At 39.2% G+C, this 26,746-nt stretch overlaps 1 protein-coding gene across 2 annotated transcripts in view; it reads right to left on the reverse strand.

Moving 5' to 3' along the window:
• Nucleotides 1-26,746, reverse strand: part of LOC136837315 (calmodulin-like protein 4) — a 59,444-nt gene that overhangs the window by 9,809 nt on the left and 22,889 nt on the right. The window contains exon 4 of one of the 2 annotated variants that reach the window (XM_067102081.1): nucleotides 5,452-14,182. The exons of the other annotated variant lie outside the window; for it this stretch is intronic. Within the exon in view, the coding sequence (XP_066958182.1) occupies nucleotides 14,139-14,182 (44 nt within the window). The 3' untranslated portion in view covers nucleotides 5,452-14,138. Of the gene's footprint in view, nucleotides 1-5,451; nucleotides 14,183-26,746 lie in introns of those variants that run through there. 2 annotated transcript variants of the gene reach the window in all.

Consider the following 26,746-nt stretch of genomic DNA (forward strand, 5'->3'; position numbering starts at 1 on the left):
AAGAAGTGTCTAAGGACATATCTTCCTCCTGACTTCATGAAGCGATCAAAGGAGGTACTTGGCAGCTGGCGACGGCGATACGGTACCTTTCACCCGAGCTCACGAAGTCGATGGCTTGGTCCATCCTCGCATTCCAGAAGAATATGTCGGTACCACAGGTGCTGAAGGCGGGTGTGTGGTCCCAACAGATTACCTTCACCTCCTGCTACCTCCAGGATGTTGCACACATGTCCTTGGACACTTTTTCCTTGGGTCCTGTGGTGGCTGCTCAGCAAGTTGTGTAGCTTATCCAGCTCCCCTAACGGGACAGGTTGCATCTCGCCTATGTTGTACGGTTGTGATTGGGAGATTGAATGTTGAGTGACTGGCCTCTCTTCTTTCTCCCCATCCTGGCTCTCTTCCCACGGGCAGGGAGCGGACATGCCATTACAAGCTGGACCGGGCGATCAAGGCAGATAAGCACATAACGGGAGCTCCCGTTCTATTTCCGTTCAGGTTAATAGAAGCAACCCCACTCCTTCCTCTTGCAAGGGGAGGAAGGAGTCCATGACTATGAGACAAACCCAATGCTTGTATTTGCCTTATTGTCATCCGACGTCAAATTCTTCCTAGCCTACTTGGCATGAACTGACGTTTCCTCTTTCATGCAAAGGGACCCAGAAGTCTGACAACTGATCCTGCACTTCTTACAACCCAATCTTTTGTCAGAGCAGTTTTCCCTTCCTCTGCTCTCACGACCAGGAAGGGAAGACAAGGTGGTGAACTCCAGTCAGTTCAGAGAGACACTATCAGATTCCTCCCTCCAATCAGTGAGTCTCCTAATGTAAAGGACCGAGGGTTTGTATATTGTGTCGGAACAAATAACAATTTTAAAGTAAATTGTATTTTTCCTAACTATACAAACCGAGGTCCTCTATACTATGCCCACCTCATGCCACCCCTCAATCTGTACCTGGGCTGAAAGGCAAACTGGAATGTTTACATCCGGGCAGGCGGGTATCCCTGCCTACCTGGAGGTAGTTACTGCCTAACCACCTTGCTCAAGAGTTTAACGGCCGTTTCCAGCCTATGCCTGAAAGTAATCCCTAATGTAAAGGACCTCTGGTTTGTATAGTTACGAAAAATACAATTTACTTTTAAAAATTGTTATTTTACTGGAGTTCAGCCTCGACCCACTGACTACACCAATCACTACTCTGCTCCACGTCACAGCTGAAACTAAGGGCAAATTCATTTCTCATATGTGGAGACTTTATTACACCCACAAGTATTGCATCATCAGCATACTGAACAATCTCATTTTCCAGGCCAACAACCATATTACTTGTATACACTAAAAGCTAAAGATCCCATCAACAGCAACTCACTGCTGCCTACCTGTAAGATAATCTTACAGTAATCCTAAAACATATCCACCCACTCCAAGATTCTGAAATTTATACAATGAACACCCCGTATTCGCAGGGGATGCGTCCCACACCCCCCCGCGAATAGGTCAAATCCGCAAATGCTTAAAACCCCTCTAAAAACACTTAGAACTGCCCATTTTGATAGCTTAAACCAAGAAAAAGCCTGTAAAAATGCTTATACCTGAGTATTTTACAAGGGTAAGTCAATAAGTATCTGCACTTTTATTCTAATTGTTTGTGAATAGGCTGTATGGCTTTGTGTGCTATGCCGGGTTGTAGATGGCTCCGCCCTCCTCCCTTGTGGTTGGTTTCAGCGTTACCACTTCAGTGCGCTCTGCGCTGTTGAAAATGAGGATGGGCGCACCACTCTCCATTTGCACCAAAGAAGAACAACGCTCTGTAATCTGTTTTTTGTGGTCTGAAGGTGTACCAGGAGCTGAAATCCATAGAAGACGGGGGCAATGTTTTGCCACGACGTAGTGTTTATGAGTGGATTGAGTAGTGGCTGTGGCTGGGCGTCCATCGCGTTTCTCATCCTCCACGCTTGTCCGACTGCTTTTGAACTGCTCAATCCACTCATAAACACTACGTCGTGGTAAAACATTCCCCCCGTACTGTACTGAAAGTCTTCTATGGATTTCAGCTCCTGGTACACCTTCAGACCACAAAAAACGGATTACAGAGCGTTGTTCTTCTTTGGTGCAAATGGAGAGTGGTGCGTCCATCCTTACTTCTCAACAGCACAGAGCGCACTGAAGTGGTAACGCTGAAACCAACCACAAGGGAGGAGGGCGGAGCCATCTACAACCCGACATAGCACACAAAGCCATACAGCCTATTCACAAACAATTAGAATAAAAGTGCGGATACTTATTGACTTACCGTCGTAATAGTTTAATCACAAAAAGTACATTTATTCATGAAAATTATATGAAAATAGAGTAATTAGTGAATATTTCTCAGTGAAAAATACCGTGAATGGGTGAATTTTCCGAGAAAAATGGCTAGATATGTTCCACAGAGAAACCCGCGAATGTGTGAGTCCGCAAACCATGAGAACGCGAATATGGGGGGTTTACTTTACATAAGTGACTTATGGTTTACTAAATTGAAAGCGGCACTGAAATCTATTTCGATTACTCTACACTCATATCGCTTATCAAGGTTCTTTTGCAAATGGTGTAAAATCTATAAGAGCGTCGTACGAACCTAATTGCTTCCCATATGCATATTGACTATTAGCTAACAACCCTTTGGATTCCACATACTTGTAAAGTGGCTTAAAAATAAGTTTTTCTGCAATTCTGAAGAGCATAAGGAAAATAGAAACTGGCTTGTAGTTACTGCTGTCTGCAGATATCCCATTCTTTGGAACATGCACAAGCACTTAGCCACAAACTCAAGCATGCGTAATCACGATAGTGACTAGTCAGTATATCATAGTTTGGTGCAAATTACTGTAACCTTCCTTGAAAACTCTCACTATGACTAATGGTAAAGATGACAACACCACCAAAGCAGCAATTCAGTTAATTAACCCTTAAACGCCCGAGCCTCTATTTACAAAAAAAAACTCCTGTATGCGTGCGGCGTTCGGGAGTTAAGCGCCGAAAAAAGTTTTTTCAAAAATCACAATATTAGTTTTTAAGATTAAGTTCATTTGAATCCTTTTTTTGTCATTGCCTGAAGTTTAGTATGCAACCATCAGAAATGAAAAAAATATCATTATCATATATAAATATTGAAATATATGACGCAAAAAAAATTTTCATATATAATTTTATACAAATCGCTGTGAGCAAAACAGTTAAAGCTAACGGATTATTTTTTCTTTGTATTGTACACTAAATTGCGATGATTTTGGTATATAACAAATTGTAAAACGATCAAAGCAACACAGAGAAAATATTATCACAATATGATGCATGAATCCGTAACACACGGACGTAAAAAAATGTTTTTTTCAAAAATTCACCATAAATCGAAATCTTGTGCTAAAGACTTCCCGTTTGTTGAAAAATGAAGCTAATTGATTGAATATTATTAGACTGTAAGTGTTTTAGCTTACAATTGCAGTTTTCGACCATTTTGGTCGAGTTAAAGTTGACCGAAGGTCGAATTTTTCTATTTATCGTAATTTATATGAAAATATTTCAAAACTGATAAAAGCTACAACCATGAGTTATTTTCTGTTGTATTCTACTTGAAATTGCACACATTTTCATATATAAAAGTTTATGTAACAACTAATATAAAATGGTGCAAACATTACGACAATGTGACGAAAGAATTTCTGAGATGTTCGGCCGAGTTACCGCGTGGACGTAAGGAAAATGTTTTTTTTTTAAAATTCACCATAAATCGAAATATTGTGCTAGAGACTTCCAATTTATTGCAAAATAAAGGTAAATGATTGAATATTACTAGAATATAAGAGTTTTAGCTTACAGTTGCATTTTTCTACCATTTCGGTCGAGTTAAAGTTGACCGAAGGTTGAAATTTTGGCAGTTATCGTGATTAATGTGAAAATATTTCAAAAGTGATAAAAGCTACAACCATGAATTATTTTCTGTTGTATTCTACATGAAATTGCACACATTTTCATATATAAAAGTTTATGTAATGACTAATGTAAAACGATGCAAACATTACGACAACGTGGCGAAAGAATTTCTGAGATGTTCGGCTGAGTTACAGCGCGCAGAGCGTAAGGAAAAGTTTTTTTCAGAAATTCACCATAAATCAAAATATTGTGCTAGAGACTTCCAGTTTGTTGCAAAATGAAGGTACATGATTGAATATTACTAGAATGTAAGAGCTTTAGCTTATAATTGCGTTTTTTTACCATTTCGGTCGAGTTAAAGTTGACCAAAGGTTGAAATTTTGGCAGTTATCGTGATTAATGTGAAAATATTTCAAAAGTGATAAAAGCTACAACCATGAATTATTTTCTGTTGTATTCTACATGAAATTGCACACATTTTCATATATAAAAGTTTATGTAACGACTAATGTAAAACGATGCAAACATTACGACAACGTGGCGAAAGAATTTCTGAGATGTTCGGCCGAGTTACAGCGCAGGCGTAAGGAAAAGTTTTTTTCAGAAATTCACCATAAATCAAAATATTGTGCTAGAGACTTCCAGTTTGTTGCAAAATGAAGGTACATGATTGAATATTACTAGAATGTAAGAGTTTTAGCTTATAATTGCGTTTTTACCATTTTGGTTGAGTTAAAGTTGACCGAAGGTTGAAATTTTGGCAGTTATCGTGATCTATATGAAAATATTTCAAAACTGATAAAAGCTACAACCAAGAGTTATTTTTTGTTGTATTCTACATGAAATTGCGCACATTTCCATATATAAAACTTTATGTAACGACTAATATAAAACGGTGCAAACATTACGACAATGTGACGAAAGAATTTCTGGCGCGGACGTAAGGAAAAAGTTTTTTCAAAAATTCATCATAAATCGAAATATTGTGCTAGAGACTTCCAATTTATTGCAAAATGAAGGTAAATGATTGAATATTACTAGAAGGTAAGCGTTTTAGCTTACAATTGTGTTTTTTTACCATTTTGGTCGAGTCAAAGTTGACCGAAGGTTGAAATTTTGGCAGTTATCGAGATTTATATGAAAATATTTCCAAACTGATAAAAGCTACAACCATGGGTTGTATTTTGTTGTATTTTACATGAAATTGCGCACATTTTCATATATAAAACTTTATGTAACGGCTAATATAAAACAGTGCAAAAATTACAACAAAATGATGAAAGAATTTCTGAAATTTTTGGCCGAGTTACCACGCGGACGTAAGGAAAAAGTTTTTTTCAAAAATTCACCATAAATCGAAATATTGTGCTAGAGACTTCCAATTTGTTGCAAAATGAAGGTAAATGATTGAATATTACTAGAATGTAAGAGTTTTAGCTTACAATTAAGTTTTTTTACCATTTCGGTCGAGTAAAAGTTGACTGAAGGTTGAAATTTTTTGTAGTCGACGTACGGTACGTCCACTTGGCACCCAACAGACAATTTTAGTCGACGTATGATATGTCCAGTAGGCGTTTAAGGGTTAACAGTGAAAACAGATCATATAGCTCATGGTCAGGCTACTCCAACTTGATAAGGACATATTCCATAACTCAACTTGCATAACTTAACTGCTACCTCCCCATCATCTTCAATCAATTTCATTGAAACTTTCAAACACATGAAGCCTACACCAATCTGAGAAAAGGAATATTTTTATAATAAAATTAACTACGTGGATACTTACAGTTCTGTGTCGTTATATGCATTCAGTATTCAAAATAAACAAAATAATGTTTGACTAACCAGGACAGACTGTCTGTAACCACCTGTTTGTTTATCACTAGGTGTTTATGCTCTTGTTAGAATTCTTCCTGACTTCCCACTAAGATGTGGGGAGGCTGGGTGGGTTTCCACTTAAACAGTAGGTGTCAAATAATTAATTTTATTCTAAAAATGTTCATTATTTGGGATAAATCTTAATTACTGTTAAAGTTAGCTGACTACTGCACTGAATGAGGTTGGAGGGTTAGTGCAACCAGAGAAACATTCACAATGCCAAGCAGGGTAAAAGCTTCTAAGCATTCTTACTTGTTGTGTGATGGATTGGAATATTAAATTTGGGCCAAAGGCCAAGCTCTGGGACCTATGAGGTCCATCAGCACTGAAAGGGAAATTGAGAGTAAAGGGGTTTTAAAGATGTAACAGGAGGAAAACCTCGCAGCTGCAGTATAAAACAATCGTTAGAACAGGGTGGAAAGTAAGATGGTAGAAAGAGAATATGAAAGAAGGTACAGTAAAAGGAATGAAAAGGGTTGCAACTAGGGGCCAAATGGATGCTGCAAAGAACCTCGAGTAATGCCTACAGTGTATGCGTGAAGTGCACTGACAGCAGTACCCCCTACGGGACTGTTGTGTGATCCTTCCTAGTAAGTACTGACACCAGGTGATGGATCCACAGGAGGGTGTGAGGTCTTTGTAGAAAGACTTGTTGGAGGATCCTTACAGGCAAAAAGAACTAACACTTACAGTGCTAGCACCTCCTGTGCCAGAGTCAAAAGCCCACACCACAGTCCAAAACTAAAGACAACAGTTACACGTTCTTATGCACCAATGTGAATCTCTGTTCCCAAAACTAAAGCAGAGAAAGGAAGATTACTCTCGTTTTTGGTTCAAGAGAAAATTGTCCCAGCCAGGATGATGGGACTAAAAGGGCTTGATAGTTCTCATACGAAATTCCAATGTCTTGCAAATATTGTAAGGCAAAAAGTGAGTTACACCTCACTGAACTGTGTTGACAACCTTCTCTTGCGAAAGGTTTCAGAGTTAATTAAAAGACATGCTTTGGGCATGGACATTGTGAGGTTTAGTTCTAATAATGGTAAAAGATCACGATTCAACTCTGCATGTACTGGCTTAATGAAGAAATGCGGAAAAAGGAACATAGCATTCTTGGACATAGAAGCGTTTGGCCTCCTAGCACCACAGAATAAAGGTTTAAATCTGTTCAGGTAAATCCTTATGCTGTATTAGCTCTAACTGGACATAGCAGAGCTTCCTCTTCATTTACTGCTAAAGAGTTAAGCATCATCACAAATCTGGAAAAGGCTTTTGCTTTGTCACCATTTTTAGCCCTAAACAGTGGAAGAAAAGGGAGACAGGCATCCCACTGAACAAAGCCCATATACAAGAAAGGTCTTGAAGCTCACTAATACACTTTGCCGGTGCAAGAGCTAGGCTCATATTGAGGTAATGTCAAAAACTTAATGACTACATCCAAATTCCATCCTAAACAATGATAGGATTTCAGGGCTTCCTCCTCAAAAGATCATAAGGCTTCTTTCAAATCTGTCATGAGTGATATTCAAGTTTGCATGTTGATGAACTGACAACAACATATAGTGATCTCCTTTGCCTGCTAGAAAAGAAAGTTGCCTCTTATACCCGAGATACCAGAAGAACTTCATAAGGTTATCTAAAGAGGTAATAGGTGCTGGATATCCCTCAGGACAAGCACCCATATCAATAAACTGACCACTGTTGTTGATTCAATCTAACAGTGGAGGACCCTCTAGACTTAAGGATTGATTTATTAGTTATTGGAAAGCTGCTCAGCTTGTAAGAGACTGTTTAAAGTCTCCATGCAGTCAGGTAAAGCATGTGAAGGTTTTGATGGAATCTTCTCAAATGAGACTCAGATCTTTCCTGAACTGCAGAAGGCGAGGAATGTCTACCATCAGGAAAACCATTCCCCTTGGGGCCACCATGGAGCTATCAAAGTCATCTATGAGTTCTCCAATGCTCCCAACTTGAGTACTTCCCTCAAAACTGCAAATGGAGGAAAAATATGACGGTCTAAATTTGACCACTATTGAAGAAAAGCATCAACTTCCCAAGCCTGAGGATCCTCGAGTGCATAGCAGTAAACCTGGAGCTTTGCATTTTGGGCAGTTGTGAACAGACTGATATTTGGGGCTCCCAAAAGATTGTTTAACTTCTGACATACTTGATGATGAAGAGACCATTCTGACAGAAAAACTTGTCTTTTCCTGCCGAGTTGTCTGCAATAACACTGCTTCTCCCTGGGACTAATTGGGATGTACTGAAATATTACTATTTCTGTTACTGAGAAGCAATACTCTTATGATGATCTGCCATGTACCTTGTGTATGTTTTTTAAGGCAGAGTGGTAGAATAAATCTCTTAAAATATGGATGCTCTAGCTCCTTGTTTTTTACAAGCCTTCTTTTATACAATGCCCAAGTATACATTACACCAATGTAGTAGAAAAATGACACTCCTGGACTCTGTCCAAAGAAGCTTCTCAGCTAGCCTGACAAATCTCTCGATTTTGTGTCCTCTTGCCTCCTTATGTAAGAAAGAGAGGTTGAATTGTTTGAATAAACTGTGATTGTATTATCTCTGAGTAGATGTTCCTCTTGCATATAACCCTTCCACACAACCAAAGCTGTAGGTTGCTTAAATGCATCTTGCTCTCCTCTCCATTCCAACTCTCTGACATTACAATATTCCCCAGAATGGCTCCCCAACCTGATCCTGGTGCATCTGAGGACACCATATGGTTTGGGCTCTTGAGATCTAAAGCCAGATCTGTCAGCAGTCTTGACTGCTCTCCCCACCAATGAAGAGAACCAAAAAGATCTGAAGGCACTACCACTGGAGTTAAATCCTGAAGAAGAGACCTGTCCCAAGAGTTCTTGAGGTAAAATTGAATTGATCTCATTCTCAGATGGGCCATGTTGACAAACTTCTCTAAAAAGGCCTTGTGACATTAAAAAGACAGCCACTTCTTGACTGGAGCCATTTCCAAGGGTCAAAATTCTCTCAGTAGTGATATAAAATTGTTTAACCACCTCTGTCAGAAAGGCCCGAAAAGAGAGTTGATCTTCATCTTAAAATAAGCAATCGACCTGGTAGGAAGAAGAAAAATTTGTCAACAGATCAGAGTCCAGCATCTTGCTCTCATCTACATTCCAACTCTGACATTGTGATGTTCCCAAACCTGACTCTGACGCACCTGAGGACAATCTGAGGTTTGGGTTCTTGAGGTCTAGAGGCAGACCCATTGGCAATCTTGACTGCTCTCCCAACCAATGAAAAGAAACCAAAAGATCTGAAGGAACTACCACTGGAGTCGAGTCTGGAAGATGAGACCTGTCCTAAGTTTTTGTGGTAAAACTTAATTGGTCTTATTCTTAGATGATCCATGTTGACAAACTTCTCTAAAGAGGCCATGTGTCTCAAAAAAAGACTGCCACTTCTTGACTGGAAGTTTTTCTAAAGGTTGAAATTTTCTTAGCAAGGAGAGAAGAAAAGCTTGAAAAGAGAATTGATCTTCATCTCCAGACCAACAATCATCTGGGTCTGAGGAAGCATACACTTACTGACATTAATCAAGACTGTCCAGCATCTTGCTTTCCTATACTTTCCAACTCTCTGACAATGCCATATTCACCCAGAACGGCTCCCCAACCTGACCCCGACTCGGAAAATGTTAAAGGACAATGTATTAGAGTAGATATTGTTTAATTTACTGAGAAAGCAAAAACTTAAAAGTCTCAAAATAGGTTTTCAGGATTAAAATTTATATATATCATGTCTTTCATGCTGTTGTAAATATTATAAACAAAGGTTTTCCTTACACTAGACAGGCCCCCCTTAAAAATAATCCTTAAATATCTAGTGCTGTATTAAATTTGGCAAAATTAATTTATTACCATAAATATATCGTGATATATAAAATAATTTATTGCAAGAGTGACTGAATGCTCTTGATTTTATGCTGAATATTACAGGACAGTGATAGAAATATAAATTTCCATAATAAAATTTATTATTTGGTTACTTACCTACTGTTAAAGTTAGCTTATATCTCTGCACTGATAGGCGAGTCGGCACAGATGACTGCCTAGTACACCTGCTCTCCACCAGGTGTGTTTCGAATGTTTTAGCTCTTGCCAGAATTCTCCTTGATAGCCCACTAAGTTGTGGGGAGGCTAGGTGGGGTCTACTTTAACAGTAGGTAAGTATCCAAATAATAAATTTTATTATGAAAATTTACATTATTTGGGATGAATCTTACCTATGGTTAAAGTTAGTTGATCCCCACATTGAGAAGGGGATAGTGGGTAATGCAGCTATACAAAATCTGCTCACCCAATTGAGCTAAAGATTTCTTGAATGAAACCCAAAACTTTCTTACTTGATCTGGATCTTACTGCCACCAGAAGTTGGATTCCATTCAGGGAGGAAGGTTCTCATACATGTGCAGTGAAGAGCAGCCTTGCGGAGAAAACCACTTCAATTCAACCAGAATGAAACAGAAGTGGCATGAGGGGACCCCTGTGCTTGGATCCAAAAGCCCTATAAAACGAGTCACTAAAAATAAATATCTTTATGATATAAAGGTAGGCTCCTATACAATATATGTACTGTACCTTCATGCTCCCAAAAATATTAAAACCTGGGATTTAAAACAAAGAGCCTAAAGGATTGCTCTTTCTTTGGTTCAGGAAAAGACTACCCACTACTAGTAGCAGACTAAGGGCTTTACTGTTTTCCAACATGATTCTGCATACTTAGGTAGTGAGCAGGCAAAACCAAATTGCACTTCTACTGCGCTGCATTATTCACATCCTCAAGCAACAAACTGTCATAACATTAAATGAAGTTGCAACAGCTCTCACATGATGCAAGTTTACCTTCAATAAAGGTAAAACGTATGGAACTAGTTCTCATGCACTAGCCTAATCAAATGTGTCACAGAGAACCTCGTGTTCTTTGACAAAGATGTTGTAGGTTTCTAAAACCACAAAACAAAAGGTTAACTTTGCCTCTTACAGGCTTAACCTTTGACAAAGACATTCTAGGTTTTCTGAAAACACAAAATAAAAAGCTAACTCTGTCTCCTCCGGGCTTAACCATTGGCCAACACAGCTAGGTTTTCTAAAACCACAAAACAAAAGGTTAACTTTGCTTCCTTCAGGCTTAACCTTTGACAAAGACATTCTAAGTTTTCTAAAACCACAAAAGAAAAAGTTAACTTTGCCTCCTCTGGGGTTAACTATTGACAAAGACAGCTAGGTTTTCTAAAACCACTAAAGGTTAATCCACAAAACAAATAGGTTTACTTTGCCTCCTCCCGGCATAACCTTTGACAAAAATGTTCTAGATTTCTAAAATCACAAAACAAAAGGATAACTGCCTCTTCCAGGCTTAACCTATCTAAGTAAGTTTTATTGCCTCAACAGGACAAAGAGGTTAAATTGGAATTCTTACAGTTCTCTGAAAAACTTAGCCTTAACATCACTCTCAGCTCTAAGGCAAAAAAGATAAAATAGCATTCCCTTTACAACAGCCTTAAGGAGAGTGATTGCAATAACTTACTCTTTTAACCGACGATAGTGCTAAATAAAAGGTTTCATAGTAAATAATTAATGGAACTCATTCCAGAGGCTCAAAATGATCGGCATATAAAATTTAGACCTGCTCTAAATTCTAGAGAGACTGATAATGAGTTGAAGGGGCTTCAATCACAACTGATCCCAACACCTTAAGGTGCTGATCATCAGCCAGATCTAATAGCACATAATGCAATACCCAGGAAATATGGAACGATAACCTTGAAAGTAAACAGCAAAAAAGTCTTACTACAGTATATCTAAGAAATCAGAGAAACTTTGATGCCTGCAAGGTTCCAGGTGCTGAAAATTTCTATAGAACGGCACCCTGAGTAATACACAAATCGCTGCTGCTCTTGACACAAGACCACAGTTGTTCTTCACTTGATTAAGGGTAGCCCCATGATACCTTTGAAAATCCCCTTATTGGGAGGAAACAGTTGAGCATCTCCAAGCAGTTAAGTATGAGATGCAGAAGTTAGTGGAAGTGCAAGAAATTCTGTAAGTTGAGTCGATTTTCCCTTAATGGAAGAAGAGACACTTCCACTGACAGAGTTAGAAAGTTCGAAAATCATTTGTTCTGAGGTTACTAAGGCTCTATAGGAGTCACTGAGCAATTCTTGAACTTGAAATTTGCTCAATACTTCCTTAGAGTAGACAGAGGTGGGGGAAGGCCTATGAGTCTGAATCAGGCCAAACTTAAAGAAACACATCCACTACTCAAGCCTGAGGGCCCTCACAGGAATAGCAACTGACTGGTTGTTCCTGTTCATCTGCATGCTAATAAGTCTACATTTATGCGCTCCTCTAATCCCACAGCAACTGTCAAACTTGCAGATGTAATGGCCACTCTGTAGGTAGATTTGCTCTTTCTGAATCCTGAACTGCCAAAAACAAGCCTTCCATAGAATGAATTATCAAACTAATATCATATTGTTCAGTTCACTCAAAGAAGCAAACTTTCCACTGTGACTTTGTTTCCAACCAGGAATAAACCTGCTAGGCATCTTTGATGGTGTTTCCACTGCCCTGACATCTAGTAAGTTTTACCAGGTGTGGTGTTGACCATTCTATGTTGTAAGTAAGTGCACCAATGCTAGTCAAAATTCTTTGTTTCGTGTTACACTGCAGAGGGGAAAACCAAAACCTGGACGTACGTTTAAGAACAAAATGGTCAACTCTTGGTTTCAGAGTCTCTCCTCCAGAACCTGGCAACAATGATGGCTCTTGATTACTTACAAGTTTAATGAACATTACCTGGAAGTTGTAATCTCTTATGCTGAGACTGTAGTATAACTGAGCCTGAGTATTCTTCCGCCAGAGGGCAACAGGAGGGGACAGCTGGCAACAGGAGGAGACAGCTGGCAACAGGTGGTGACAGCTGACGACACACAGTGACACCTGGAGACGGGGTGACAGCAGCCGAGTACCTGCATTGCATCCATGACTCAATGAAAGGGAGACGGGGCAACAAAGTCTGAAGTAACTCAGCTAAGTCCACGTGAGTCAGCTGAGTGAAAAAAACAAGGCACCAAAAGAAAATGGGAAATGTTGGGAGGTGGGGGGGAAAGAAGTTACAATGACTCTTCCGCCTCGTCCTAAAGCGAGTCAACATACTTGCGAGCATTCCCATACAACACACCCTTAGAAAGTTATGTAGCTAGAATAACATCTAGATTGAAAACAACATAGATACTGTAACCATGGTTGATTTGGAAAGAAAAAAATTAATCGAGGCATAAGTAAGATATTTGCTGATGGCCAAAGAAAAAGCGTGTAAAGAACGAACAAGTGCATTTCGACAGAGAAAGAGGAATAGGCTAGCAGACAAGGATTTAGAGTGGGCAAATGATTGGTTAAACAACTGGCTGAGTCAACATAACATCAGAATAAGTAAAACTTGCTACAGACATTATTTTAAATAAACTGTCTACTGTATACCTATATGATTAGTCCTACAGGTGCTAATCTCATACTAGGTGCATATGATGGCAGAAGTCACATACGTAGTGAAGATTAACATTTACCATAACAATCTTTCAGCTAACGCATTATACAACACTATGAGCACGAAAAACGGAGGCAGGTGACGGAGGGCACAGAACCACATCGTCTCAAGAACCAACCTGGTTCCCTGGCAGCGGACTCTTCCAACTATTGCAGAGCAATCCTAGGCTCAGGCTACAGACATGTGAGGGCACTGACACCTTATCGCTTATAACTTATAAGGGATTGCGAAAATGACCGCACACTATGGGGGGACCCAGACCGGTTCCCTAACCAATTCAGAGAAACCTGGTACTGACCAAAATAAGGTTTACGTCTTGTTCTAAATTCTCAAACACTTTTTCTGAACTGAAATGGGAGAGGAAGGCAGAGCTAAAGAGGAAGAGGAAGCCTCAGTATTAACTAAAGCATTAGCAGAGGAAAAGCCTAGACTGAGTATGGATAACTACTTCCTCACATCTATTCTCAAGATCACACTTTATACCACTTCAGCCAGCATAAAGTGTGTAACATATCTCCTAAAAAATCTCCTAAAAAATCTTCATCCTGCTAACACAGTAATCATTCCTACAGAACCTGATATTCTTAGCCTTGATTCCAGTGGAGACATCCTAGGGAAAATAAATGTACAGCACTGTGATAGCAGCAAACAGACATGAAATACCAACAAGCACCTGTACACAATGGCAGCAAAGAGTATTCTGACAAGAGCTAAAACATTCAAAACATACCTGGTGGAGAACAGGTGTACTAGACAGTCATCCGGGCAGCCATTCAATCTTTTGTTTGAATGCTGAATCGCCTTCGGTGCAGAGATATAAGCTAACGTTAACAGTAGATAAGAATCAGCCCAAATAAATGATACTCACAATGAAAAAAATTCTTAAGAGCACGAAAATAAAATTTTAACTACACTTGCATAATTTTATAATGACAAAATGGTTGGAGAAGGTTTAGGCTAAGGTAATTATAGAAACTTGATATCTCTCTCAATGGCGGTAAGAAGAAAACCGAGATGTCATGGGGTGGAAATAAGGTTGCTGGCTGCTTCCCATCTCACCTCCATGGCAGATGCCACATGCCACAATCCTTTGCATAAACAATTCTTGTTTTTATTTTTACTGGTTTCCAGCTGGCACCAGAAGATTTATCCCAATGTTAAGACCCAGGTTTGTTCTGCGTATGTACGATTGATAATTAGAATACATAGGTGATGCTGTCTTAATTAGTAAACCTTGCATGATATATGAGTACAAAGCTTGCTTTCTAGAATGTATGTACTACAATGGGATGAAATAACGCTTGAAGGAAAAAGAATTGAGGTAAATTCTCAAATATTTAGGAGCTATACAGGTTCTCTCAAGTTAGAATTTAGGTTTCGAAATAAAATAGACAGTGCATATAAAAAAATTATATATTAATTTTATATGAACATCACTGCTATACAGACTGGTATGACAATGAAACGTCTAAAAGATTTTGCTGATTTGTAAATAAAGTTCTATGATTATAATGAAAATATCAGGAGCCACATGGCAGGATAAAGTGAGAAATTATACCCTGAAGAAAATTATGGAAGTCCTGTGTAGACAAAATAATGGCGAAGGAAAAATAAAGATGGCTCAAACATGTCCTTCATACCAACCCTAGTATGATATTATGTGACAGTGTGAGCAGGGGTTCTATGGCTCCCAAGAAAGTTGGAAGAGCCAGATCTACTTGGATGAAAAATGAGATGGGAGGTTGAATATAAATAGAGATGTGTGAAACTGTAAAGCACAGAAAAGAGCGGAATTTCATGAAGACTTTTTGCTTCGCATGGCATTGGAGGTGATGATGAAATTACAAAACTTTTTCAGTTATCCAAAATCCTTCCTGTATAAGTCAACACAGACTAGAAATTTAGATAATTATAGTAATTTAATAAAATGTATAATAAATGTTTACCATTTACATCACTAATATGAGGATGACCAGGATCAACATCATAACCACTTTGTTTGACAGACTTCTCAGATACTATTCCCTCTTTAGAAAAAGTAAAAAAAGTGTGTAAGTAGGGTACAGTTGCCAGAGATGTTAATAAAAAGTAGCAAAGAAAGACTTCTTTTCCTACATGTCCATTACTTTTAAACAGCCTATGCACATATCCTAAACACTCCACAACCTGAAGAGAAAGGCACTAGTCCCTTTGGTAGATAGCATCAATTTATCAGTTTCATGGACTGTGCTGCTGTTTCATCATCACATTTTCTATTTTCATGAGAACTTTCTGGATATAAGGGTAAGTACAAGATTTATCAGTGGTTAGTAAAAATTTCTTTTTAAACTCCCATCCTTCTGACAAAAGATTTTTGTCACTGGCTGAAAGTAATCAAGTTTTTCCCTTCTTTCTTCAAGCAGCTTCTATATACATTCATATGTCTTTTTCTACTTTCAGTATAGGCAGCCCCTGCTTATCGGCAGCATCGGTTAATAGCGTTTTGGTTTTATGATGCTTAGCTAAGGACGCTGTTAACCAGGTTTTCGGCGCTGGTAAGTGGTTCATCAGCATTGGTAGGTGGTTTATCGGTGTCAGTCAGCGACTTTCAGTGCCGGTAAGTGGTTTATCGCCATGTATAGGTGATTTATTGGTGTCGGTCAGCGATTTTCAGTGCCGGTGAGCAATTTATCGGCATCGGTAAGCAGTTTATTGGTACTTACGCTTCATAAATGCTATTTATTACCATAATATTGTGATGTTCTGGTTAACGAAGATTTCTGGTTATCAATGCTTGGCCAGGAACGGAATCCTGCCGTTAACTGGGGACTGCTTGTACATTACTGCTTTGTGTAAGAAGGCTTTTATCTAGTTGTGGTTGATTGTCTTCCAATCACTGCCATTTTTTTATTTGGTCATCTTTGTATTTCATTGTTTGTAAGTTCTCATTTGATTTGCAAAGCTTGTTTAACATAGTGCATTATAGAGCCGGAGAGACAGGGCTCAAAATTCATCAAAATGAAGTAGAGGTAATGCAGAGTATGCACAAAAGGATTAATGAAGTTGAATCTTTTAAAGATTCAGGAACAATGATGTCCTGTACAGGTTCTCAAGTTGGAATTTAGTGAGACTGAAAAAAGGCAAATCAAACAACTGAAAGGCTGCATGATTTGAAATCCAACAGACTGAAATTTCATACAAACGTAAAATCATAAATGTCTAGTACAATCTGGATATGAATCATGATATGACACAAACTATATCTAAATGATTTGTTGATCTGAACATAAAGCTTAAAGGTGAATATTATGGGTCAGAAGGCATGATTAAGTTAAAAAATGAAAATTTTTTTAAAGTAACCTGTATTTTTCCTAACATACAAACCTGTGGTCTTTACATATGGGACTTACTTTCAGTGCAAATTGGGAAATTTTGGAAGTTCCTATGTAGATAAGATACTAATGAAAGGGAGATGGAGATGCCTTACATTTACTTTACATAGCGCTTGGAAAAATGGTATGCGACAGTAACAGTAGGGTTCCCGTGGGCACCAGAAGACCTGGAAGACCCTGACCTACTTGGAGAGAAATTATGAGAAGAGAGGCTGGAGGTCACTGGAAGACAAAGCACAAGAAAGACATGAGTAGCAGAATTTCACAGAAGTACTTTGCACCATGCAGTGCTAGAGGAGGTGGTGATGATGCATACAGTTACATGTGTAATACAGTAATACCTCGATTCGAGTTGCACGAATTCACAGACACACGAATTTTTTATTGGAACCTAACTAATGGTCATACACGAGTTTTTCACAGACACGCGAACATTTCCATACACTGAGAAACCTAGCAAAAGTGTTTGTTTAATTTTTTTATGTAATTTATAAGTTTTCAAGCTTTTATGTGTAATTAAATAACATTAAATATTATTAAAGTAATAATTTCTCTCTCTCTCTCTCTCTCTTTCTTTTAGTGAGATGAATTTTTATGGTACATGTAAACAGGTATGTTTATTTGTATGATAAATAAACTTTTTAAGTAATAATATGTACTAATTTTCAAATAATAAGATTAATAAAATTAAATAATAATAATAATAATAATAATAATAATAATAATAATAATAATAATAATAATAATAAAAACTGTAATACAAAATTTGTATTATCTTGAACAAACAAATTCTTCCCTCATCTTTTGTAAGAAGGTGGAAGGCAAAAGCTGTCAGACATGTCATTTAACATGACAAGAATGAGAGTGTTGCTAATCAGTGGTAAAATTTTTCTTGTAATTCTTTCTCTCTCTCTCTCTCTCTCTCTGTCCGTAATAATTCATAAAAAATTTCACTCTCTTAAGTAAGGACAACTGTTATCTCTCTCTCTCTCGTTCGAAGTTAGCCAACCTACGTATTACTGCACTGTTTCTCTGTATGTCTTTAACTGTACAGTAGATAATTTTGAATTGATCTAATTTTACCTGTACCGTTTACAAACTGTAAATGCGCAGTTCTAAAACATAGAGACTAGAGCATTTCAGAACAAAGAGAAAGTGACAGAATAAAAAAAGTTTGTAAAAACGGGGTTGAGAAGACTTCTAAAAATAGATTGGTGGAATGGGGGAGAGTCACACACTATATTCTTAAGTCAACCATTTATTTCTTCTTTCTCTCTCTGTATTCTCTCTCTCTCTCTCTCTCTCTCTCTCTCTCTCTCTCCGTAATAACTGATAAATAATTTCACTCTCTAATTTAAGTAAGGACAACCCTTGAAACAGGCGATTCTTTACCGTTCCTGTTGGTTCTCTCCCTCTCTCTCTCTCTCTCTCTCTCTCTCTCTCTCTCTCTCTCTCTCTCTCTCTCTCACATAGTTAGCGCTCACACATTTTTACTCTCTCTCTCTCTCTCTCTCTCTCTCTCTCTCTCTCTCACATAGTTAGCGCTCACACATTTTTACAACTTATTAATTCTCTGTACATCTTTACCTGTACAGTAGATAGTTTAAATTGATCTAACTTGACCTGTATCGTCTACGAAGTTTAAATGCACTGGTGTTACAAATACGTTCTAAAACATAGAGACATAATAACTAAGAGAAAGAGACACAGAATAAAAAAGTTGCTAAAAAGAGGTTGAGATGATTCTAAAAATAGATCGGTTGAAAGGGGAGAGAGAGAGAAATTCTCTTACAACCCTCAATTTTTATGTACACCATTTATTTCTCTTTTTTAAGGGCAATGTATTAAGCTAACTTTTAAATGAAATTACAGTGACTTTAATTCCATTTAAAAGTTAACTTAATAATTTGGGAGCATGATTAAGGCATATTTAGTGTTTAAACTTTAGAAATAAGCATTTATTAGCATTTTTAGAGACCATGCCAAACTTACGCGAAAATTCACCCTGCGCGAGGGGTTCTGGAACCTAACCTCGTGTAAGTTCGAAGTATGACTGTATCTCCTTTTCTTGTGTATTTTACTGTGACAATGAGGAGTCTCTCTCATTCCCAATGATTTTTCTCTGTGTGTTTACTATTTACACACCAGTAATAATTTACTATTTGTATTATTACTAAGGTGAGTGCTTTTTTGTTGTTTCTGCAGTAAACAGACCATTGTCTTTTTTTTTTTAGGAGTAATCATCAGTACAAGTTGGAAATGGTAGCTGAAGCTTGGTAACAAGGTGTTTAACTAGGTGAGTGAATGTGGGATATTTCCCACTCACCTGCCTTAGACCAGCACTTCTCTTTGACCATGGCTGAGATGTGTTACTATGCTTCTTCCAACTGTTTCTTAAAGACCTCTATTAACTCTTTTTGTTTGCTGGTTTGATTGTGGCTAGGGATGTTGTCTCAAAGAAATATGTTGGTAAGCAATGAAGGTGTGTAGGATATGAGTGGTTAGGGGCAGGACCAGCAGCCTTGGTTCTCCTTGCTAGAGCAGTGTAGGAAGGCCAAAAGATGTTTGCCAGAATTTTGGGGGGATATACAGTAATACATCGAGCTTGCACGATTCGAGTTGCGCGAATTCACAGACACGCAAACTTTTCATTGGAACCTAACTAATTGTCATAAATGAGTTTTTCACTGACACACGAACATTTGCGAATACTGAGAAACCCTGCAATAGTGTTTATGTTTAATTTTTATGTAATTTATAAGTTTTCAAGCTTTTATGTGTAAATTAAATAACATTAAATAATAAAAGTAATAATTTCTCTCTCTCTCTCTCTCTCTCTCTCTCTTTTACTGAGATGAGAGAATTTTTATGGTACACATATATGCTTGTTTTGTATGATAAATAAATTTTTACCTAATAATATGTACTAATTTTCAAATATTAATAAGATTAATAACAATAATAATAATAATAATAATAATAATAATAATAACAACATAACTGTAATTACAAAATTCATAGGTGATATGTATTTTAAACAAACCAATATTTCTCCCTCATCTTTTGTAAGAGGCTCGAAGGCAAAGCTGTCAGACATGTCAAATTAACATGACAAGAAGGGGGAGTGTTGCGAGGTTCCTTACATAATTCTCTTCTCTCTCTCTCTCTGTGTCTGTAATAATTCATAAAATTTTCACTCTCTTAAGTAAGGACAACTGCTCTCTCTCTCTCTCTCTCTCTCTCTCTCTCTCTCTCTCTCTCTCTCTCTCTCTCTCTCTCTCTCTCTCTCTTAGTTAGCGCAACCTACATATTACTGTTTCTCTATATATTTTTAACTGTACAGTAGATAATTTTAAATTGATCTAATTTTACCTGTATTATTTATAAACTGTAGACATAGAGATATAGAGCATTTCAGAACAAAGAGAAAGAGACAGAATCAAGAAATTTTTAAAAACAAGATTGAGAAGACTTTTAAAAACAGATCAGTGGAATGGGGAGAGAGAGAGAGAGAGAGAGAGAGAAATAGGATACTATCCTTCACACTCTTCTATATTTTTACGTCAACTATTTATTTCTTTTTTTAAGGGTAATGTATTAAGCCAACTTTTAAATGAAATAACAGTAACTTTAATTTCATTTAAAAGTTAGTTTTATACTGAATTTCCATCTTTTGATATCTAACGTAAGAATAACTTCTCTCTATCTCTCTCATGTTATTCTCTCTGTCTGTAATAATTCATAAATAATTTAACTTGATATTTCAAGTAAGGACAATATCTCTCTCTCTCTCTCTCTTGTGCGTTATTCTCTCTGCCTCCGTAATAATTGATAAATAATTTCACTCTCTTAAGTAAGGACAATCTCTCTCTCTCTCTCTCTCTCTCTCTCTCTCTCTCTCTCTCTCTCTCTCTCTCTCTCTCTCTCTCTCTCATTCATAGTTAGCACTAACACATTTTTACAACTTATTATTTCTCTGTATGTCTTTACCTGTACAGTAGATAGTTTAAATTGATCTAATTTTACCTGTACCGTCTACGAAGTGTAAATGTGCTAGTGTGGCAAATATGTTCTAAAACATAGAGACATAATAACTAAGTTGTATTAGTCAAAATAAAACACACTGTTTGTTCATGAAAAAGCATTTCAGAACAAAGAGAAAGAGACAGAATAAAGAAGTTATTAAAAAGAGGTTGAGAAGACTTCTAAAAATAGATTGGTCGGAAGGGGAGAGAGACAGAAATTCTCTTCCAACTCTCTATTTTTAGGTCAACTATTTATTTCATTTTACATGGGTAATGTGTTAAGCTAACTTTTCAATGAAATTACAGTAACTTACAGTAAGGTTTTATAGTATAAGTTTTTCTTCAGAGATGTGCTAAATTAGATAATAATGTGTATAGGGCTTAGGTTAACCCTTACGGGATAGGCATGATCATGTTAGATATAATAATAGCTCTAGAGTTCAATCTGGAGAGCCTCAAGTGAGAATCAATATTTTGTGCCATACAGTTTGAACAAATTTTATGGGAATAATGTTCAAATCACCTCAGTGGGCCATAAATGACTTATGGCAACTCGTACGGCAACACTAGTACCTTGGTACAAGATGGAGGGAGATCATTGTGACCTGAGATTTCATGGGGAATGTACTGCACCTCCCCACCCAAAGAAATCTTTTATATATTTGCTCATAAATATACCCAGGAACTGCTGTTCATTTTAGTTCTATTTGACAATATTATGTCAGCTATAACTGTAGTTTTGAAAGCTAAGGCACAAAGAAATTTTAGAAAAAACATGTATAACTCACTAAAAGGTACTGCATCTCCCCATCTCAGTACATCTCGTCTATATTTTACCATAAATATACCCAAAATTTGTTAGTGATTTTAGTTCTTATCTGTTATGATATTGTGTGAGCTGTAATTGTAATTTTACAAAATGAAATAAAAGAAAATATTACAAAAAATATGTATAACTTGGTAAAATTAACATACTTTCATGAGTGTCTTGGAAAAGAGGCCATGCAATGGGTTAGAAGGTACAACAAATATTTTAGAATTTTTTGTCTTGTACCAGTGTGCATTTGCATATCTTCCCCTTCCATTGATGTGTTTTTTCTTAAACTGGCCAACGTTAAAGTTTGCCCAATCTAGGTATACTGTATATATACAATACAGCATAGTTAATACTGCATGATGCAACTGATAGGGCAGGGTAACTCAAACTGATGCTGCTTGAGTGATGATGGCAGTCAACTGCCAAAAATACCATCGTAAGTATGAATGGTTGAATGTCGAGCAAGTTGGAAGTCAGATGGTATTTGTATAGATACAGTATTTTAGCCTGGCCTGTAAGGGTTAATCTCCAAGGACCTGCTATCACTCCTTACCAAACTTTTACTACCCTACATATATATTTTTACTTACTTCTGTCTCAAGGGTGCAAGAACAGCAATTGTCTAGGAGTTTTCACCATATAATTTTACCTACTTCTCCCTCAAGGGTGCTAGGACAGCAATTATCCGGGAGTTTTCACAATAGACTAAGTTAATGGAACAGAGTAATTCCCTCTCAGAGGCTGACTAACATGCTGAGTGATTCTAGATCTATGTCACATTTCCGTCAGGATTTTGGTCTCCATAAGGAATACAGTACCTGGATTGAAGGGCATCCTGCAGCAGATGTTGACTTAAGGGGAGTGGCAACCACCAAATTTTGAGGAATTATCAAATTTTAGTTATTAACAGTTTCAATTATAGATTTTATGGCACTGTGAACCATAAATTGTAAATAAAACTTGTAAAAAACATCTGTATAACTTAATCTGGGTAGGATCAAGTGAGTTATACAATGTTTCGGACAGTTTTATGTGTAAATAAACATATTCTGAAGCTATATTGGTCAAAAAAATGTTTAGATTGGTTCATGGACAATTTTGTTCAACGCTTGTATGGCACTGTGAACGACAAATTGTAAAAAAGCTTGTAAAGAGTCAAAAAAAATTTTACAAAAATAATTGTCACCTACTAAATTATCCCATTCTCTCTAGCGGTAGCATCATAGAGAAAACAGGTTATAATGATATAGGGATAATTTGCTCAAGTTGTCTTGATTCTCTCAGGATTCTTGAGTCCAAAAATTTTGTTTTGCTGTTTTCTCCAAAACTTATTTTTTCAAAACTAAATGTTTATTTCTCCAAGAAGACTGAACCAAACTTTTAAAGAGTATAGTATAACTATATATCTTTATTTTGTTATCGGGAAAATCATTTTCTGAGTTCGTCCCTGTGTCACACGGTGAAATTCCTTTCTTGCACGAATTTCTAGGTATAAATATTGCTAAATATACCAGAGAAAAAGCTATCAGGAATGCTGGGTTACTACCCCAGATCGAGCGCCTTCTTATACCAAGAAGGCGTCGGTATGGATAAGGGTGAGTGAAGAATCACAACCACAGAACCACACTCGAAAGACATCCCAATGGCAAAATCCCTCGGAAGAGCGGAGAGCCGTACCAGCTCCCACACTCACCCGCCCGCCAAGCAGCGACCCCAGCGCCATCTGAACACATTCCATTTCTAGCACGTGATCGTTGTTGTTGCTGAGTTTTTTGTTCTTGTGCTTTTGGCCTTTTTTCGCCTTTCCAAGCATGTCGTCCAGCAGCTTTACTGTATCCAAGTTAAGTACCATCTTATTGTGGGGTTTTTATGATAAGTTTGGCTGTTTCACCCCGTATTTATTAATTATACGTGGTTCTGTTATGACGCTACGGCGTCCCCTAGTCAGCCATGTCGACCGCGAGGTATGCCCATCCAGCTTGTTCTGTTTGGGCTTCTCTTTGTCGATTACATTGCTTATCGTTATTTCCCCTAGGATTCATCCTGGTGGCATTTCCTGGGCTGGGTTTTTTCGGTGTTTCCCTAACGATAATTTTGTTGAACTGCATCATTAGGGTTCCTACATTGGGTTCCCGTCATCTTCCCGCTTTAGTAACTCCCCAGGATGTTTCCCCTTGGACAGTTATAGCTTTATAATTATTATAATTATTATTTTGTTTGTGCTTGACGTCATGTTTTCACTGCTTAGAATTATTAATTGTTTTCCTGTTTACTTCCTGTCGCTTCTCTCGGTTAGGCTACGCGCCTAGCACAAGCACAAGATTATTTTATTGTTTAATGTATATATGATGGTGATTTATTATTATTCTGGTTAACTTCCCTTGTGTGGGGTTTCCCTATATCCTGCCTAATGTATGTTAGGCTTTTATTTTGCGCCTATTGGCCTCCTGCTCTCCCTTTCACCCTAGGTTAGGTTAGGCGAGCGGAGGGGATCAGCAGGTAGAGGGAGTTTCTGTTGTTGTTCCATCCACTGACCGTTGTTTGGGTTGTGGAGTGAGACCCCATTGTCCTCCCCCTTCTTTACGGAGGGGTAGAGGTTTTTTCTGTGGGTGTGTCTCCTCCATGCTTTTATAGCATTCCCTTTCTTTCGCTCTGGTTGGTCTTGACACGGGAATTTCTCTCCCTGTTGTTTCCTCATCCCTCCCTTTCCTTCTCCCCTTTTTATTTCATAGGCTACGTCTATGTGTGGGGTGAGAGTATGTAGGCCTTAGGTCGCTATTCCTTTCCTTTCCTTCGGGTAGGCCATGATCTCTCCAAGCTGGTATTATTTACCTAGCGTGGTTGTGTTTACAGTTGAGCAGGTGAAGGCATCTTCCCCAGTCTCCTGTTTTCTCTGCTCTGGCCTACTCCCTTCCCTTACCCCACCAACCCTCCCCCCCCCCTTCTACCCTGATCTACCCTGGGTCCAGCTCTTTGTCATCTTCTCGCTGGTGACGCGTTGGTGTCCGACGACCACCCCGAGTTGTTGGATCTTCCCTGGTGGAGGGATTCATTCCCTCCCAGGGCTGGTCCCAGATGGCATTTTTCTTGGCTCAGTGTCTCGCTAACCCGCTCTCCTAGGATCGAGCAGGTTTTCAAACATTCTCAGGGTTACTTTTTTCTCAGCCTTGTCCCGCGTTCGCTCCGGCGTTCGGGATGCTCTAGTTGGGTTGACTGGCGCTTACACCTGCCCTTGTGGATCTGTGGTGTTTTGTAGCCTCACCCTTCTATTGTTCTCTAGCGGTGGAGGCTTGGGATCCCCGGAGGGGGTGGTGCCGGACTCCGGGGAATGCTGATTTTTATGTCATTGTTAACCGATTATGTTACCATCCTCTGTATATATATGCATTTTTATTGTTCTCGGCGGCTCATCCCGCCGTCGGATATATATTTGTTTTCTTGTTATTGTTATCAGAGTCCGGTGATCCTACCGTTGGGTTCCGCCGTTTTATTCCCGGCATCCCTTGTGGTAAGGGTCCTGTTGACTCAGCTCTCTCGTTCCGCCGGAGTATTCCGGCAGTCGAGGGGCTTCTTGCTTACCTTAAATTTAAGTTACTTTTTCTGGTAGGCCTGTCTCTGACAGGGTTTTTCATTCCGCCGGAGTGCTCCGGCAGTACAGTTTGAAAATACCTGTGCCTGCTTAGTTTAAGTTTCTTAGAGTGGTAGGTTCATATACTGTTCACACTTACAGACTGTTCGTTGTGAGGAGCCCGGATGTACCGCCACCCTCCACCAACCCTACGCGCATGTGGTGTTGGACCCACGCTGGCTGTGCGGTCCGGCTTGATGACCTGATCGTCTGGCATCCGGAAGGCTGTGAGGTTTGCTTCGCGCTCTGTGGATGCATCCAGGACGAGTCGGTAAGCTGCTTACTTTCGTTCTTCACGTTAGTTACAGTTTGCTACGTTTTCATATCTTATGTTCTAATGCTTATATATTTTACAGTATATTAGCCCTTCCTTGATTCCCTGCTCCCTTTCAGGCCGACGAGTCCTCCAAGAAGGAGGCCCTAGAGTCTCTCCGCGCCTGGGTCGCTGGGTTCGGGAGGAACGTTGCGTCGGGAAAGCCCTACGTCCTCGACGGGAAGCTGAGGGACTTGCTCTACCCTGGCGCCCGGATCGCTGCAGCCGTACCAGCTGATGTGGCCGCACCCATCATCGAGCAGATCCGGTCGTGACCCAGCCACTGCAAGAGGACCCCTTTACGCGGAGGTTTTGGAGGACGTCGCCACTCTGGATTTGGACCTGGAGCCCATGAACACCGAGCAGGACCAGGAGGTAGGTAGAGAGGTAAGTGAGGCAGTGGGGGCGGGCACCCTTTATGATTCCCCTTCATCCTCTGTATCTTCTTTCCAGGGCTTTGCTAAATCTTCTATCTTGAGGGACAGCGCTCAGTCTACTGTCCCCAAGTTGAAGAAGTCGTGGAAGGCGAAGGGCTTCAAGTCCTCGTCTTCCATAAGGCATCCCCTTTCCCCGTCGAAGCCAAAGGTTACTGAACCTGTGGCCTCCGGGAGCAAACCAGGTACCTCGGGCAAAGGAGCAAGTAAGAGGGTGGCCAGGCCCAGCCCTCCTCGCCAGCCTGCCTTTGACCCTGAGGCGTTTGCGGGGATGTTGTTGGAGAGGTTCTCTACGGAGGTAGAGGCAAAACTCTCAAAGCTGATGGAGAGGCTTCAGAGTCAGGAGAATCTCCTTGCTGATATGGCACGCTCCGGTGGGGCCGGACCGCACTATCAGATCCCGGACACTGCTACCCTCCCTCCTTTTGATGTAGGGAACCCATGGCGTTTTGCTCTTCGTGCTATCCGGCATGAAGACACCTTGACCATTGAAGGTCTAGGTACCAGGCATCTAGAGGAACTGGAGTTCTTCCCTGTGATCTCTTGCCCCCCTACCCAGGCTTCGTTAGGCTGACGGAGGAAGCCTGGGTACGCTCAGACAAGGTCCCTAAGGAGACGGTGATCTTCCCTAGGGATCAGGCGCAATCTGCTCTCTTGCGCACCTTTTCCGAGTGGCAGGCGGAGAACACGAAGTTGACCCCCTTCAAGGGCAACTTCACTATGTTTTCTCTCGGGGACAAGCTGCCCACTCCCTGCCTGAACAAGGTTGCTATCGCA

This window comes from Macrobrachium rosenbergii, chromosome 58 (genome assembly GCF_040412425.1).
Source record: "Macrobrachium rosenbergii isolate ZJJX-2024 chromosome 58, ASM4041242v1, whole genome shotgun sequence".
NCBI classification, from domain to species: Eukaryota; Metazoa; Arthropoda; class Malacostraca; order Decapoda; family Palaemonidae; genus Macrobrachium; species Macrobrachium rosenbergii.